This window comes from Erythrolamprus reginae, chromosome Z, assembly GCF_031021105.1.
Source record: "Erythrolamprus reginae isolate rEryReg1 chromosome Z, rEryReg1.hap1, whole genome shotgun sequence".
Taxonomy (NCBI): domain Eukaryota; kingdom Metazoa; phylum Chordata; class Lepidosauria; order Squamata; family Dipsadidae; genus Erythrolamprus; species Erythrolamprus reginae.
Genome location: NC_091963.1, coordinates 27,578,980 through 27,596,897, shown reverse-complemented (window position 1 = coordinate 27,596,897; position 17,918 = coordinate 27,578,980). Strand labels below are relative to the sequence as shown.

At 41.4% G+C, this 17,918-nt stretch overlaps 1 protein-coding gene across 1 annotated transcript in view; it reads right to left on the bottom strand.

The window, feature by feature from the left end:
* Positions 1–8,822: 8,822 nt before the first annotated feature.
* Positions 8,823–17,918, bottom strand: part of SLC25A40 (solute carrier family 25 member 40) — a 32,275-nt gene continuing 23,179 nt past the window's right edge. Inside the window, exons 10-11 of the mRNA XM_070767005.1 lie at positions 16,209–16,289; positions 8,823–9,687 (exon numbers count right to left, since the gene is read on the bottom strand). Of these exons, the coding sequence (XP_070623106.1) occupies positions 9,578–9,687; positions 16,209–16,289 (191 nt within the window). The 3' untranslated portion in view covers positions 8,823–9,577. The remainder of the gene's footprint in view (positions 9,688–16,208; positions 16,290–17,918) is intronic.

The window sequence follows — 17,918 nt, the reverse complement described above, 5'->3', positions numbered from 1 at the left end:
AGGAAGGAAAGAAAGAAAGAAAGAAAGAAAGGGGGAAGGGACAGGAACAGAGGAAGGAAGCAAGGAAACTTATGAAAGGGGAGAGTAGGGGAAGAAGGTAGGAAGGAGAAAGAAAAGAAGAAATAGAGGAAGGGAAGGTGAAAGAGAGAAAGAAAAAGAGCAAGAAAGAAAGCAAAAAAGAGAAAGAAAGAAAGGCAACTTCAAAGAAAGGCTCACTGAGCATCTCTCACTCTCTCTCTCTTTCTATCCCTCTTTCTTTCTTTCTCTTCCTTTCTCTCTCTCCTCTTCCTTTATCTCCTCTCTCTCTCCCTCTCTCTTTCTCTCCCCCCTCTCTCCCCCTTTCCCTCTCTCCCTCTCTTGCTATCTCTCCCCCCTCTCCCTCTCTCTTTCTCCCTCTCCCTCTCTTTCTCTCTCTCCCCCTCTTTCTCTCTCTTCTTCTCACTTTCTCTCTCTTGTTTTCTTTCTGTCTCTTTTGCTTTCTCTCTCTCTCACTCTTGTTTTCTTTCTCACGCTCTTTCTCTCTCTTGTTCTCTCTCTTGCTATCTCTTTCTCTCCCCCCCTTTCTCACTCTCTCTTTCTCACTTTCTCTCTATCTTGCTGTCTGTTGCTCTCACTCACTCTCGTTCTCTCTCCGTTCTTCTCAGCGATGACGCGCGCACGCCCTGCCCGCCTCACCTTTGCGAGAGCACTTTCGCCCCGGGCTCTCAGCAAGGGGGTTTGCAGGAGAGGTGGGGCCGGCGAAGGTGATATTGAATGTCGGGGGAGAACGGGCGGTTGCACGAGCTCCCTATCTCCCTGCTAGCCCACTCGGAATATTCAAAATAAGAAAAGCCTTCGCCGGCAAAGGTTTTTCTTATTTTGAATATTCCGAGTGGGCTAGCAGGGAGATAGGGAGCGCGTGCAACCGCCCATTCTCCCCCGACATTCAATATCACCTTCGCCGGCCTCCGCTGAGGAAAGCCTTTGCCGGCATTTCCTCTCGGCGTCAAGGAGGCGCAGCGGCGGGCGGAGAGAGGGAAGGGGGGGCAGCGGCGTCCCTCCTGGCCTTGGTGGGCCGCCCAACCCTCCCCACCTCCTGCAAACGCGGCGGGCGGCGGGGGGAGAGCGAGGAGCCGGTTCCGGCGGGCGCGGGGCTTGGCTGGCTGGCGGGGGGAGCGCCGCTGGTGGTGCGGAAAGGCCGAGGGGGCCCTGGCGCCGCGGACCGGCTGAAAAGCCCCAACGGCCCGGTCCCGGTCCGCGGACCGGCGGTTGGGGACCTCTGGGATAGACTGTTATTCTGTGCCCTTTATTTAGTCAATTAGATAGTTATGTTACATTGCTTACGCTATGTTCTGTCTGGGTGCCCCCAGACTTCAACACCAACTGAAAAAAGCAGCCAGACACGCTGGTAAAAGCAAAGGCACTTTATAGTTGGAAAAACAAACACAGAGAAAAACCTGTTCTTCCCAACAGACAGGCTATGAGGCTTCACAGCAGAGTCATGACGGCCACACACCACTGTAGAGAATAAGACCCACATCTTTCCCCCCAAGGTTTCAGCCTTCAGGGCCACAAGCCAGAGTCAGAAACGCCAAAGATCACAGCCAGGTCCCAGGACTCCCAAAGATAATACTCCACAATACAGGAAGGGTGGGTCTGCCTTTTCAGCCTTTCTGGGGAGAACCACACCCAAACCCAGCTGTTGCCTATTTAGGGCTGGAAATACCTGGCTAATTGTCCCCTTCGTTGTGCTGCTCTTCTCTGCCTGAGATCGATGATGGCTTGTGCATTTTCATCCAAGGACTCCAGGCTGCTTGCTGGGGAGAGCTCCACCCCGGGGGACTCAGGCTGTTCTCCCTCTCCCTCGGCCTGATATTCCTCCTCCCCGTCTGCCTGGGCCTCCTCCTCCTCCTCCTCCTCCTGTTCCTCATCCTCCCCCTCTGAGCATGGAGCCGGCAGAGGTTCAGCCGTTCCCTGAGGAGCCTCAGATGGAATCACAACACGCTATGCATTGTTTACCTTAGTAAGATAGTTAAGCTGCACTATTTAGCCTATATCTTTGTTTATTTCAATTTTACAAATCCCAGGCGGGGAGTGTGCTACCCCAGAGACAGAGATAGTTGGACTGTATTGAGGCATGTCTCTTTAAGATATTGCATTAGGGGAAATGTAGTGAAATTGCACTCTGGGTAATGTAGTTTTACATGTGACCACATTTGTGTATTCCTATTGGCTCTGACTAGGGATGAGGGGTAATTGGAGAGAACATTCCAGAGGATCTTTGTCTTCACTCACTAAACCACCCAGCATGTAGATGCTACACCTAGAGCCTGGGTCTTTTTACCTGCACAATTGGAAAGATACTGCAGAAGAATCGCATCATAACTATGAGTTATTGTGAGAATTCCTGTAATAAAATGATCTGGGATATCTCGTTGTGCTGAGTTATCTGACTGGGAAAAGTTGAACTTATACCAGAACACTGCTGCAGGGTTGTTATGGTGCTGATTTAGAATCAGTCCTTGAAACGGTTTTGCTGGGAAGTACAAATTGTCTTGAAAATGGAGTATGTAAACAGAGACTCAGGCCCTATCTCCCACTTCCATTGCTCCACAAATTCATTCTGCCACTGCACCTCCCGAATCTGTCCTCATAGATCCAGTGTTGTGGATGGCTGCGAGCACCTCGACAGGCAGAATAGTCCAAGGTGGCAGCGGGTCCATTTGGAAAAGAAGGAATGTGATGGCCTTCCAGATGCTACTTTACTACGCTACCATCATTCATGAGTTGTGCTATTAAAGAAATATAGTTTTAAAAGAAATATAGTGTCACAAGGGAGAAGTTAAGTTGAAAGATTGAAATTTCTCACAAAACCTCATCAGATTAAATTGCCATGCTGGCACTGTATGATAAATAAATGGGTTTTGGGTTGAACTTTGGGTACTCAGTCCCTAAAAGTTCACCATCACTGGTCTAGATAATCCATTAGTTGGTTTATCACAAAGTCTCTGCTTGCTAGGTTTTAAAATGTCCAGCAGTGATTAGCCAGCACTCATTCCAGGTATCTAGTGATTTTCATGCTTAGATGGTGTCTCTAAATCTAAATCTCTTTGGTCCCAGTAAAACACAACTCAAAAACTGTCATATAGGAAACAATCTTGTTTTCCTTTTCTAAAAATATATCAGAAAATATTAAATACCAAGGTAAATCCTTTCATTAAGGTAGATAACAAAATGTAACATATATAGATGTTTTCTTTAAATACACTGGTACCTCTACTTAAGAACGCCTCTACTTAAGAACTTTTCTAGATAAGAACCAGGTGTTCAAGATTTTTTTTGCCTCTATTTAAGAACCATTTTCTACTTAAGAACACGAGCCCAGAAGCTGGTCGCAGAATGAATTAAGTTCTTAAGTAGAGGTATCACTGTATTTGGAAAAGTTTGTTAGGCACTGGAGATACTATATTTAGTTAGTGCTACTTCAATGACCTCTTCAAATACACACATGATTATTGACTACTTAGTATGCTAACCTTTTTTTTAAATAGCTTGTAAGTTTTCTTCCAAGGCATAAATACTAATTTGTAAAAATTAAAAATTATTTAGTGATATCTCAGTACTCATTAATTGGCTCCAAGACGCATAACAAGTGCCAAAATGATGAGCACCAAGCAAATTTTCCCCATAAAAATAATATGAATAAATTTAATGTGTTCCCAATCTAAACACAATGCTATTTTAAAGTAAAAGGAAAAATAGGGTTGTATATCATTACATGAGAAATAAATATAAAAGTTAATAAATACTGTACTTAAAATTGAATAAAATAAAAACTTCATTTTACCTATACTGAAAAGAGTACATATCTTAATGACGTCCCATTCCAGTCCCATACATGAATTCACAGGTAGTTTTAAAGACTTTTATTATTTGCATCAACTGCAGACCAAATCCAAGCCTTCTCAAACTAGGCACAGGTTTATAAAGTCCACATATACAATCCAGGCACAATCTAGAATCTGCACACAATAAATCCAAGTCAAGGCACAAATCCAAAATGAGAGAAGCAAGTTTGAAATCCAAACACGCAATCACATGAAGCACAGGTCTGAAGTCAAGAAACCTGGACCCGTGGAGCTGGAGCACATGCACAGCAAAAAAAAAACCCAGGGTGCTATTTCCAATGTTGCATTGCTTGATGTGTTGGGCTAAATAGGTGTGTACTTGTATAATTCATTAGGATGAGATTACTTCCTCGTGAATAGCTTCACTGACACTGTTGTGCCTCCCTCTGTTCAATAGGATCTGTCAGTGGCTATTCCTTCCCATCCCACTGACAGACTGAAGCTGTGATCCTTTTCCCCTGACTGGGTCTCCAAGCCCTCCAGCTGCAGAAGCATCCTCCCTCTCCTCTCCAGCCAGGCACTTCTCTGGTCATTCCCTTGATGGTCCCTCCAAGGTTCCTAGCTTCTCTTCTTCCTCTGACCCATTAACTTGCTCTTCGGAGTAAACAAAGGCCTCAGCAGTCTTCCTAGTGATGCCTCCCTGTGTCCTCCTGTGAAGCATCCCTGCTCTTAGTCAGGGGAAGCCATTACAGAGATAGTGGGAGGAGAGTGGAGAGCAAGAGAGGTTAAATATTCCTACTTGGTGTTGTGATTCTGTCTGAGGCTCCTCAGGGAACGGCTGAACCTCTGCCGGCTCCATGCTCAGAGGGGGAGGATGAGGAACAGGAGGAGGAGGAGGAGGAGGAGGCCCAGGCAGACGGGGAGGAGGAATATCAGGCCGAGGGAGAGGGAGAACAGCCTGAGTCCCCCGGGGTGGAGCTCTCCCCAGCAAGCAGCCTGGAGTCCTTAGATGAAAATGCACAAGCCGTCATCGATCTCAGGCAGAGAAGAGCAGCACAACGAAGGGGACAATTAGTCAGGTATTTCCAGCCCTAAATAGGCAACAGCTGGGTTTGGGTGTGGTTCTCCCCAGAAAGGCTGAAAAGGCAGACCCACCCTTCCTGTATTGTGGAGTATTATCTTTGGGAGTCCTGGGACCTGGCTGTGATCTTTGGCGTCTCTGATTCTGGCTTGTGGCCTTGGAGGCTGAAACCTTGGGGGGAAAGGCGTGGGTCTTATTCTCTACAGTGGTGTGTGTGCCAGCAAGAAGTCTGCTGTATTGTCTGGCCGCCAGGACTCTGCTGTGAAGCCTCATAGCCTGCCTGTTGGGAAGAACAGGTTTTTCTCTGTGTTTATTTTTCAAACTATAAAGTGCCTTTGCTTTTACCAGCGTGTCTGGCTGTTTTTTCCAGTTGGTGTTGAAGTCTGGGGGCACCCAGACAGAACACTTGGAAGGAGAGTTCCCCACCAATAAAACATTAAGTGTTTTTTCTCTTTTCTGCCATTTTTCAAATTGCACCATAGTTCTGATATTCTGCTTGTTTTCAGAGTTCCTAGAAAGTGTAACATTGTTTGGTCATTGAATAAGTTCACATTTCTGCTTGTTAAAACTTTGCCTGGATAGTATTACTTCACCCTTCTTAATTTCTGCCCATTTTTCACACATTCCTTTTATCAAAGAACTGGGGACATCCTCCCTTTATAAATCTGAATAAACCTTTTTAGCCATCTCTTGTTGCTGCTTCTGTAATTCCTGCAGCTTCTCAGTGCTAAGCTCTTCATGATATTCTTTCACTAAATCAAAATCAGAAGTACTGATCACCAGATACCTGCATCTGCCCAAAGATACAATATTAGGCACAAATGGTACCCCATGTACCGGCAAGCTTAGAGTCAACTTCAAACCATTCAAAGTTTCTCTGAGAAACTTCTATAACTCAGAGGAAATGGCCACAAATTCTTTAGTGCTCAATTCATTGTCATATACAGTAGTCCCTCGATATATTGCGCTTCACCTACTGCGGCTTCACTTCATCGCGGGTTTTCAAGAAATATTAATGAGAAAAATCATTCGCGGATCTTCACTGGTTCGCGGGTTTCTGAGGAAGTCGATCGGCAGGTTTTTCAAAAAATATATATCTAAAATTGTAAATACTGTATTTAAATACTGTATCTAAAATATATACTGTGTGGTAAGGGTTTATAAACACTTAAAACAATGAAAACCTACCAAACAATTACAATATAAATACTTAAATAAGTACTATCAGTCGATAAATTCCCCATCACGGATTTCACTATCGCGGCCAGGTCTGGAACGTAACACCAGCGATAGGTGAGGTCTTACTGTAAGAGTCTTTGTTTCGGTAAGGTTAAGGCGATGTGGGATATTGAAATACTTCTTTCATAATTCTGTGAGGGTCTACTGAGTGTCAGAGATGATTTCAGAACACCTCTGAAAAAGCACCTTGGAGTAAAACTTTGAAATTTGAAATGACCTGCTAGTCCATGGGCTGGGTGAGAGTGGTAATGAGGGGCAAGAAACTTATAATGGTGAAGCTAAACCAGTAAGTCATACTCCAGTCCAACCCTGGAGGGTGGGTATGTGCATTGCCCATTAGCAAAAGAGCTTTCAGAGACAAATCTTTATCCAACAAATATTTTTTCACTGAGGGACCAAACACTTCATTTATCTACTTGGTCAAAAATTGCCTCATAACCTATTGGCTCTCCACATCACATGAAGTTTCCTTTTTAATGATATTATGCTTCTTGAAAACCTGCAGGTTTTCACTATGATAGACATAATAAAGGCTTGATTTTTAAGACCCCGCTAACATTCCCACAAAACAATAGGATGTCCTTCGCTGGTTTGTGACCCAATAATGACTTCTCTTTTGTGAGGTAGGTTACACTTGACATTTTTTTTCCCAAGAAAGTTCGGTCTCCTAGCAGGAATTCACAGGTGAATTCATCAGCAGTCATTTTATTAGTACTCATTGCCTTGTCATGCCTTACAACACTATGGATGCCAGTATTCTTTTCAAAATTATCAAACCAATTGCTGGCCTTAAAAACATCAACACTCCTATCACTTGGTACCATAGTTCCCTCTAAGCTGAGCAGTGAGCAATCGCTCACTTAAAAATCATCATCAACTCAGAGTTTTCCAAACCTGCCCAGAAGCCGAGAGGGAAAGAGTGAGAGGGAAGGAGAGAGAGAGGAAGAGAGAGAAACAGATAGAAAAAAGAGAGGAAGGAAAAGAGAAAGAAAAAGAAAAAGAATGGGAATAAGGAAGAGAGAAAGAAAATCAAAATCTAGTTTGAAACTAGCTCAACTATTTAAGTGGCATTTTGATATTGATAGAGTTGCCCTATTATGAGCTCACTGTTATAGACACACAGTACAGTATTTTATTTTGAAATTCTCTGAGGCAAAACAGGGTGGGTTTTTTATTTGTTTGTTTGTTTATTTATTTATTTATTATTTCTGTGCCGCCCAGTCCCGAAGGCACTGCCACTCAGACACTATACTTTTCCGCCCACCCCCCCAAAAAATTAGAGGGAACACTGTTTGGTACTGGTTTATTTTTCAAAAGATCATCATGCAACAGATTCACTTTTTCACATATTGTTGTGGTTAGCTCTGGCTCAGCTCCTGCCCCAAGGACTGTGGATGTGGGGGAGACATCCACATGCTGCAGGCCTGTTTTGCCCCCAGTGGAATCTGATGATGAAGGCTCCTCTGACCAAGAAGACATGAGTGACAGGGAGGAGGAGAGTGTGGCAGACAGCTCAGAAAGAGATCAATTATCTAGCTCCTCCTTGGATTCAGAACAAGAGTTAATGATACAGCCACGCAGGCGGAGAGCGATGCATAGGCAACAACAACTGAGAGATTATTATCAAAGAAAATGAGGCCACCTGTGGATGGGTGGGGCTGTGGTAATTAGTGAGGCTGCTATAAAGAGCAGTGTGTGGGTTTGGCCATTGTGGAGGATTATCTGATTGTTGTGTTTCGTGACTGCTTTACTGACTTTGACCTTTTGTGTGCTGCTTTTCCCCCGCTTTGAAACTAAACCAGAGCAAAGTTATATATAGAGCGCTGGTGAGACCACATTTGGAATACTGTGTTCAGTTCTGGAGACCTCACCTACAAAAAGATATTGACAAAATTGAACGGGTCCAAAGACGGGCCACAAAAATGGTGGAAAGTCTTAAGTATAAAACGTATCAGGAAAGACTGAATGAACTCAATCTGTATAGTCTGGAAGACAGAAGGAAAAGGGGGGACATGATCGAAACATTTAAATATGTTAAAGGGTTAAATAGGGTTCAGGAGGGAAGTGTTTTTAACAGGAAAGTGAACACAAGAACAAGGGGACACAATCTGAAGTTAGTTGGGGGAAAGATCAAAGGCAACATGAGAAAATATTATTTTACTGAAAGAGTAGTAAATCCTTGGAACAAACTTCCAGCAGACGTGGTTGGGAAATCCACAGTAACTGAATTTAAACATGCCTGGGATAAACATATATCCATTGTAAGATAAAATACAGGAAATAGTAAAAGGGCAGACTAGATGGACCATGAGGTCTTTTTCTGCCGTCAGTCTTCTATGTTTCTATGTTTCTATGTGTGTTTCACTTTGTGAAAGAAGAAGGACTGTGAATTGTCTCACAGCTGCAAGCTAAGTATCACAGAACTGATAAGGGACTTGTACAAATTACCAGTTTGTTTGGAGACGAGTGCTCTTGGCTATACCAAAAGAGGGCTTGGTTTAAGTGAATTTTCATTATAAAGAACATTGTTTTGAATTTTCAAACGTGTGTGTGTCTGAAATTTGTACCTGTGAATTTTTGGGAGGAGTCTACCAGAGAGCCCGACAGAACACATATCATGCCTTCTGATATGTCACCCACTGCTTATTTTTGTTCATTCAAATTAACAACAATTGTTCAAGTGTTTGGGAACACTTCTTTATTCTTAATGATATTGTTCTAGGCATATTATATTCCCTAGCGAGATCAGTAATATGCCGTGGTCATATTTGTCTGTTACTTCTTTTCCTCTTTTTTGCTTCTTGCTGGTGTGAAACAATTTTTTTTCTGTTCAATGCTATTACTCTTCTTTTACTTTGGATCCATGATTAGGAAAAAAAAGCACAAAAATATACAAAATGACCACAGACACTAACACCACAAGAAGATGTGCATAGGGCCAGAGATAACATGTGATTCTTAGTTTTGGCTGGAAACGGCAGTGAGTCACGAGGCTGCTGATACCAACAAGTTGTACCTTGTGCATTGAGTATCAAACAAACGACAAATATCAACACAAATATCAAGATAAAATGTATCAAGTACCAAATTTTACAACTTTCAGAGTAGTCAAATACTGAGATATCACTGTATGTATCTTTAAATTGCTTTAAAGTTTATATACTCACTTCTTTTGCAAAAACATATGCTTATTTCAATCTTTTCTCTCCCAAATGTTTATGCAAGATTAACTATATTTTATATTTGAAGCATGATAGAGGTTTTTTGAATATTAAACATACAAGGAATAATTCTGAACATAATGTTGGTAGAGGCATGGATGCATAACCAATGGGAGAAAAAACTATGTAATAAAATACAGTTTATGTGGACTTTTATGCATACTAAGTGCTGATATCATTTCAATTTTACAGAAACAACATTAATAATTCTACATATCTTTGTCTTTGTTTAATTTATGAAAGAAAATTTTCCCATATTCATATGTGCTGATCATTATGGCACAGGCAGGAGCAATTTTTGTCAGTCTTGGAATAATACCTGTGGGGGGAAAAATTATAGGCATTGAAAAATGAGGTATCACAAAAAACTAAATCTTGAAAAAAAAACCCTTCAAAAACAATATACTGTCTAAAAAGCTACTGCTTGCTTTTTTACATTTCCAAAGTATTTAAGATAGATCTATAGGATAACTTAATTCAAGCTTAATATTAACTGCTCCAAACTTGACTGTAAAAAAACCGACTTTAGTAATCGAGTTGTCGAAGCGTGGAACTCATTACTGGACTTCTTAGTGTCATCCCCAACCCTTAGACTATCCACGGTTGAGCTCTCCAGATTCCTAATAGATCAGTAAGGGGCGTGCATAAGCGCACTAGTGTGCCTTCCGTGCCCTGTCCTAGTGTCTCTCCTATATCTCCTATATCTTTTCTTCTATTCTCTCATTGATATATTTTATTCCTATATTTTCTCTTCTATTATTTCTTTGATATATTTTACTTTGTGTGTATCCTCTATAACCGCCATTGTGTATTATTGTGTTTTGGACTAACTAACTAACTAACTAACTAACTAACTAACTAACTAACTAACTAACTAACTAACTAAATAAATAAATAAATAAATAAATAAATAAAATAAAATAAATAACTTAATGCTACATACAAGCTAACAATGTGGTTATTCAAACCTGTATTAAAACATACTTGAGAATAAATTCTGTATAACTGGGATGTTAGTCAAATTATGGTTTGATTTTATTTATTTATATTTATTTGTTTGTATGCTGCATTGATTATTTTTACAAATAACACACCTTTCTCCTATTTTTCCCACAACAACAATACTGTAATATTATGGGTTGGGTAAGAGAGCCCAGATGACCTAGCTGGCTTACATAACTTAGGTGAAACCTAAACCATGGTTTTCTATTTTAAGTCGGATACCTTAACAACTAGACCAACACAAACACAAATGTACACATAAAGACAACTCTGACAAATTCCTGATATTTGCATTCTTTCTGAGATTCATTCATTTTGAGCCATTAACAACAAGAAAATATTTTGTGCAAGTATCTAATGGTAGCACATAAGAAAAAAATATTTATATTTTTTTAAAAATAAAAAATATTTATAATATTTTGCTGCAATTAAAATGAATATCCTGCCCAGGATACTATTCCTATTCCAAATTGCCCCTATCAAATTGAATAAAGCCTTTTTCACTAGTACAGTATTAATACAATTATTCGTAAATTTATATGGCTTAAAAGAAAAGCAAAGATAAAAACAAAACTACTACAGGATCATAGGAAGAGGGGAGGATTTGGCCTCCCAAACTGGGAACTTTACCATCAAGCCACAACACTCAACTGGATAAGAGAGTGAATTTTCCTTAGAAATAGAAGGTTAGTAACCCTAGAACGGCTTGGCTTACAAATGGGTTGGCATGCCTTCCTACGGGGAGAAAATTACAAAATGCACACCTACTTCCAGAGACATTACATAAGGAAAAGCCTACTGGATATATGGATTTAAAAAAAAGAAGCATCACTATTATAATGTCCCAAATGGATATCAGTAATGGAAGCAATAATATACCCAAATCTTCTAGACCCCAATATGACCACTTGCTAGACCAGTGATAGCTAACCTCACTTTTCTCGGATGCCGAACACTTGCACATGAATGCTATCCTGCATGCACAAGTGCCCACACCCATAATTCAACATAGGGTGATGGTAAAAACGGCCTCCCCACTCCCCTAGAAGCCTTCTGGAGGCTGGAAACAGCCCATTTCCCAACTTCTGGGGAATCCTGTAGACTCTTTTTCTGGTCTCCCCAAGCTTCCCTGGAGAGGCAAAAACACGCTCCTATGTCTCCCGGAGGCCCGCTGGAAGCTGAAAACACCCATAGCCCCTGTGTGAGCCAAAAATCAGCTGGCCAGTGCACACATGAACATTGGAGCTGATCTAGGGCAACGGCTCATGTGCCAGAAGATACGGATCTGCGTGCCACCGGTAGCACATGTGCCATAGGTTCACCATCACTGTACTAGATGAATATGATGAGTTGATACCAAAACAAATGCTCAAGGAAAAAGGAATTAATCTCAACTGGTGGCACTATCTGAAGGTGCAATCAAAATTCAAAGATGACAATTCAAAAAAATAACCGGGATAGGATCCTCCTGGGTATGGATCAAAAATTGATATCTAAACGAAATATGACATGATAGATGAAGAGGTAAAAGATTCAATAATTACATGGGCCCAAAACTTTGGGTACTCAATAAATTTAACCGAATTAGGGAAAATTTGGAACAAAAATTACAAATTAACGCTGGCAATATCCTATTAGAAAAAATTGTATAAAATGTTCTACCGATGGCATCTTCCTCCGGTGCAACTGGCCAAAATGTTTCCAAAACTCTCACCTAAATGTTGAAAATGCAAAAAGGGTATAGGAACTTACTATCATTTATGGTGGACTTGTCTCAAAGCAAAAAATTTTGGACAAAGATAAAAAATTGTCTTGAACAAATCAAAGCACAAACTATTCCCTTAAAACTGGAGCTTTTAATCTGGGGCATTTTAAAGAGAAGAGGACAAATATATAATTCTACATCTTCTAATAGCAGTTAGAATACTATACACCCCAAATTGGAAAATGGATTCATCTCCATCTATCCTAAATTTTGTCAATAAAATATTAGAGCAGTAATGGTGAACCTTTTTTCCCTCGGGGGCCGAAAGTGCGTGCATGAGTGCCCACACCCATAATTCAATACCTGGGGAGGGTGAAAATAGCTTCTTCTGCTCCCCCCCGGGGGTCCCCCTCTGGAGGCAACTTCTGGTGGGCCCAGTAGGCTCTTGTTTCTCCCTCCCCAGGCTCCAAAGGCATCCCCAGAGTTGGAGAAGGGTAAAAATGCCCTCCCTCATTCCCCGGAGGCTCTCTGGAAGCCAAAAACGCCCTCTCAGAGCCTCTATGGGAACCAAAAATCAGCTGGCTACATGCACGTTGGAGCTGAGCTAGGGCAACGGTTCGTGTGCCAACAGATATGGTCTTTGCATGCCACCTGTGGCATCTTTGGCATAGGTTCACCATCACTGTATTAGAGTATGCAGAATTGACCAAAATGTCCTTGGAATTCCAAGATAAGGATGAAACCAAATTTATAAAACTTGGAAAAGGTGATATAACTGGCTTAACCAAAATAATCATCTAAAACTATAAAAACAATAAAATGTGATTTTACACAACGTAAAGAAGAATTAACTTCTAATCTCCCCAAATGGACCGGAAGCAACTGAGTGGAAATATGTAATTTTACAAATCAACTAACAAGTACAATATTTTCCAGAGTATAAGACACACCAGAGTATAAGATGCACCTTACTTTTTGGGGAGGAAAATAGGGAAAAGAATGTGCTTATCAGGTATTAATCTGGCTAGTGTCCTTAGCCTAGTCAGCTTCAGCACATTATTTTATCCCCTGGTTAGCGCATTAAAAAAACCTTTATTCAGAGAGAGTAACAATGAAAGAGCTTGCAAGCCAGTAGGAGCTGGGAACATCATTAGCATCTGGAAAGAAACATTCGGAGGAAGTAGAGCAATGGAAAAAAGACTTAGAGCTTGGAAAACATTCTTCGCAAAGAGTAACAATGAAAGAGCTTGCAAGCTAGTAAGAGCTGGGAATATTGATAGCACCTGGTTAGGGCTGGAAACAAACATTTAGAGCAAGTAAAGCAATGGGAAAAAAACTACAAAGACAGGGTTTGGAAGTCATTATTTGCAGACAGTAACAATGAAAAAGCTTATAAGCTGGTAAGAGCACCTGGCTAGGGCTGGAAATAAACTTATTCAGAGCAAGTTAGAGCAATGAAAAAAACCCTGCAAAGAGTTAGGGCTTGGAAAATATTCTTTGCAGAGAGTAACAATGAAAGAGCTTGCAAGCCAGTAAGAGCCGGAAACATTGTTAGCACCTGGTTAGGCTGGAAAGAAACATTGAGTAAGTAGAGAATGTAAAAAAAAAAACCCCTACAAAGACAGGGTTTGGAAAACATTCTTTGCAGAGAGTAACAATGAAAGAGCTTACAAGCCGGTAAGAGCTGGGAACATTGTTAGCACCTGGTTAGGGCTGCAAAGAAACTTATTCAGAGCAAGTTAGAGCAATGAAAAAAAACCCCTGCAGACTTGGGGCTTGGAAAACATTCTTCGCAGACAAAAACAATAAAAAAGCCTGCAAGGTAAGAGCTGGGAAGGTTAGCAGCTAGTTAGGGCTGCGGGGGGGGGGGGGGAGCTACATTCAGAGTATAAGATGCACCCAAATTATCAGCTTCTTTTAGGGAGGAAAAAGGTGCTTTGGTCGCATTGATGGATGATCTCTGGCGGGCCCGGGACAGGGGCTTGTCCTCTGTCCTGGTGCTCCTTGACCTCTCAGCGGCTTTCGATACCATCGACCATGGTATCCTACTGCGCCGGCTGGAGGGGTTGGGAGTGGGAGGCACTGTTCTTCAGTGGTTCTCCTCCTACCTCTCCGGTCGGTCGCAGTCGGTGTTAGTGGGGGGTCAGAGGTCGACCCCGAGGTTTCTCCCTTGTGGGGTGCCTCAGGGTCGGTCCTCTCCCCCCTGCTATTTAATATCTACATGAAACCGCTGGGTGAGATCATCCAAGGGCATGGGGTGAGGTATCATCAATATGCTGATGATACCCAGTTGTACATCTCCACCCCATGTCCAGTCAACGAAGCAGTGGAAGTGATGTGCTGGTGCCTGGAGGCTGTTGGGGCCTGGATGGGTGTCAACAAACTCAAACTCAACCTAGACAAGATGGAGTGGCTGTGGGTTTTGCCTCCCAAGGACAATTCTATCTGTCCGTCCATTACCCTGGGGGGGGGGAATTATTGACCCCCTCAGAGAGGGTCCGCAACTTGGGCGTCCTCCTCGATCCACAGCTCACATTAGAAAAACACCTTTCAGCTGTGGCGAGGGGGGCGTTTGCCCAGGTTCGCCTGGTGCGCCAGTTGCGGCCCTATTTGGACCGGGAGTCATTGCTCACAGTCACTCATGCCCTCATCACCTCGAGGCTCGACTACTGTAATGCTCTCTACATGGGGCTACCTTTGAAAAGTGTTCAGAAACTTCAGATCGTGCAGAATGCAGCTGCGAGAGCAATTATGGGCTGCTCCAAGTATGCCCATATCACTCCAACACTCCGCAGTCTGCATTGGCTGTCGATCAGTTTCCGATCACAATTCAAAGTGTTGGTTATGACCTATAAAGCCCTTAATGGCACCGGACCAGAATATCTTCGGGACCGCCTCCTGCCGCACGAATCCCAGCGATCGGTTAGGTCCCACAGAGTTGGCCTTCTCCGGGTCCCGTCGACTAAACAATGTCGTCTGGCGGGACCCAGGGGAAGAGCCTTCTCTGTGGGGGCCCCGACCCTCTGGAACCAGCTCCCCCCTGAGATTAGGATTGCCCCCACCCTCCCTGCCTTTCGTAAACTCCTTAAGACCCACCTTTGCCGTCAGGCATGGGGGAACTAAAACACCTCCCCCTTGCCCATGTTGTTTTGTTGATTGATTGACTGTGTGCCTGTTTTTTTTTAATATATACTGTTTTTCATGAGATTATTAATTTTAAATTGTAACTAGATGGGTGGGCATTGGATTTGGTATTATGTACTGTTTTTATTATTGTTGTGAGCCGCCCCGAGTTTGCGGAGAGGGGCGGCATATAAATCCAATAAACCTAACCTAACCTAACCTAACCTATTATGAGAAATACAGTACATAATTTTAAGTAATTTATTTGATGTTGAATGGACAGAAAGGATAGAATGAAAGTACAAGCCATCTGAAATGTACACAAGTAATGTTTAAGTAGAATTAAATAAGATATGAATTATATTAACCTAAACAAAAATATCATATATACTTAGGACATATAACATAATTATATACTACTAATTGGTTGAAGAAGATAAGGGTCAATAGGATGGTTGACATTAATATTGAATGTCTTTGACATAAACATTTATGCATATATGTATATATATGTGTGCATATACAATTATATTTGTATTTTTTGTGTTTGTATGTCTGACTATTTATTTGTCTTTTTTATGTATATATTTAATTTTTTTTAAAAAAAGTAATTAATCAGATTCTATGAAAATTTTGAAGGAATTTAACTTCCTTGGTCAATACCAAATTACTTTATACATGTTGGAATATAAACTATTTTTTGTCAAATGGTCACTTTTGATTACACTTCAAGATGATACCAACTTTTAAACGTAGGATTATACTAATGTGTCAAAATCATTTTATTCTACTTTTTTATATATTTAATATATCCTTTTCTTATATGGCCTTTCTAGCAGTCTTTCATCAAATATGATAATAACTATTTCCAAATTGATTTATTGAGTTTATTCCTAAATCTGCAGTGTGGAAAAAAATTTCTTAGATTATGTAGCAAAAACTTTGATTTTTCTATATGTGTAATATGTAGAAATAAAATATTTTATAGTCAGCATCAAACAAGAATTTACCAGTAAATAATCCAGTAAATCCATTTTCAATCACAATTCTCTTCATTACTTCCCATAGTGATCTAGTTTTCTTCCGTGGAGCTGAGTAAAAGAAAACACATCTCATTTTTCTACACTTTTTTGGTATGATTTAATGTCAGCTTTGTTTAACCATTGTATAATAATAACATTAACTTGAGAGACTATTTTCATATGGGATACAGCGAGAATCTGTTCTGAACATTTCTTGTCTTTTAACTATAAGGCAGTTTTTAACAAACATATAATTTAAAATATTCACTTAAAATGACATGCACAAAACCCCTTGCAAAACAAAAGCATTTTATCAACCTATTTTTCAATCCATCCCCCTCCCCCCATGTCTCAAAAGTGGGTGGAAACAGTGTTGGTCCTTTGGTGAATAGCAGCCAGACAACAGTGGTGGGGTCTGTTTACAGTGCTGAACCTCACCTTGTCGGTCTTTGTCATTGCCCATCTCTACTGTTTCTTTTCTAGCAGTTGATAGGAAGACTTGGCACATGACAGGACACATATCAGTGGTATTCTCAGGCTTTGCCTGATATTTTTTGGTCTGGTTTTTCTCCTCTAAACCTAGGTGGGTCTTAGGGTCTGATGCATCTTAGGGAGTGAAAAATACAGCATATTCCTTATAATCAGAAATCATACTCCTTATAGTCAGAAAGCACTATACAGTGGTACCTCTACTTAAGAAAGCCTCTACTTAAGAACTTTTCTAGATAAGAACCGGGTGTTCAAGATTTTTTTGCCCCTTCTTAAGAACCATTTTCTACTTAAGAACCCAAGCCCAGAAAAATTTCCCAGGAAATATCTCCGGGATCGTCTTTTGCCACACAAATCCCAGCGCCTGATAAGGTCCCAGAGAGTTGGCCTTCTCCGGGTCCCGTCGACTGAACAATGTCGTCTGGCGGACCCCAGGGGAAGAGCCTTCTCTGTGGCAGCCCCGGCCCTCTGGAACCAACTCCCCCCAGAGATCAGAACTGCCCCCACCCTCCTCATCTTTCGTAAATTGCTCAAGACCCACCTATATCACCAGGCATGGGGGAATTGAGACATCTCCCCTGGGCTTATATATCTCCTGTATGGTATGCTTGTGTTGTATGATTTTTAAATGATGGGTTTTAGATAATTTTTAATATTAGATTTGTTACATTGTATACTGTTATTATTATTGTTGTGAGCGGCCCCGAATCTTTGGAGAGGGGCGGCATACAAATCTAATAAATATAAATATAATATAAATTTGAGAGCGGCACGAAGACCCGGCAAGTTTCCTGCCATTCCCCCTTAATTCTGCCCATTTTGGGCTTTTCTGGGCTGCCAGAGGAGCCTTTCAGTGGTTTTTAAGGAGGCTTTGGCAGTCCAGAGTGAACAAAGCATTTTCCTTTCTCTGGGCGCTCTGGGTAGTCCTTTAAAAAAAAAAAAAAGGCTTAAAGTTTTGGATTTTTTTGATTCCCCTTACCTCACCTTCTTCCTTCTGCAGCGATTGTCCTCCTCCTCTTCTTCCTCCTCCTCCTCCCACCCAAATTCCAAGCTTTTATTTCTTTCCTAATGGGTTTGCATGCATTATTTGCATTTACATTGATTCCAATGGGAAAAATTGTTTCTACTTACAAACTTTTCTACTTAAGAATCTGCTCACGGAACGAATTAAGTTCTTAAGTAGAGGTACCACTGTACTAAACTTTAGAA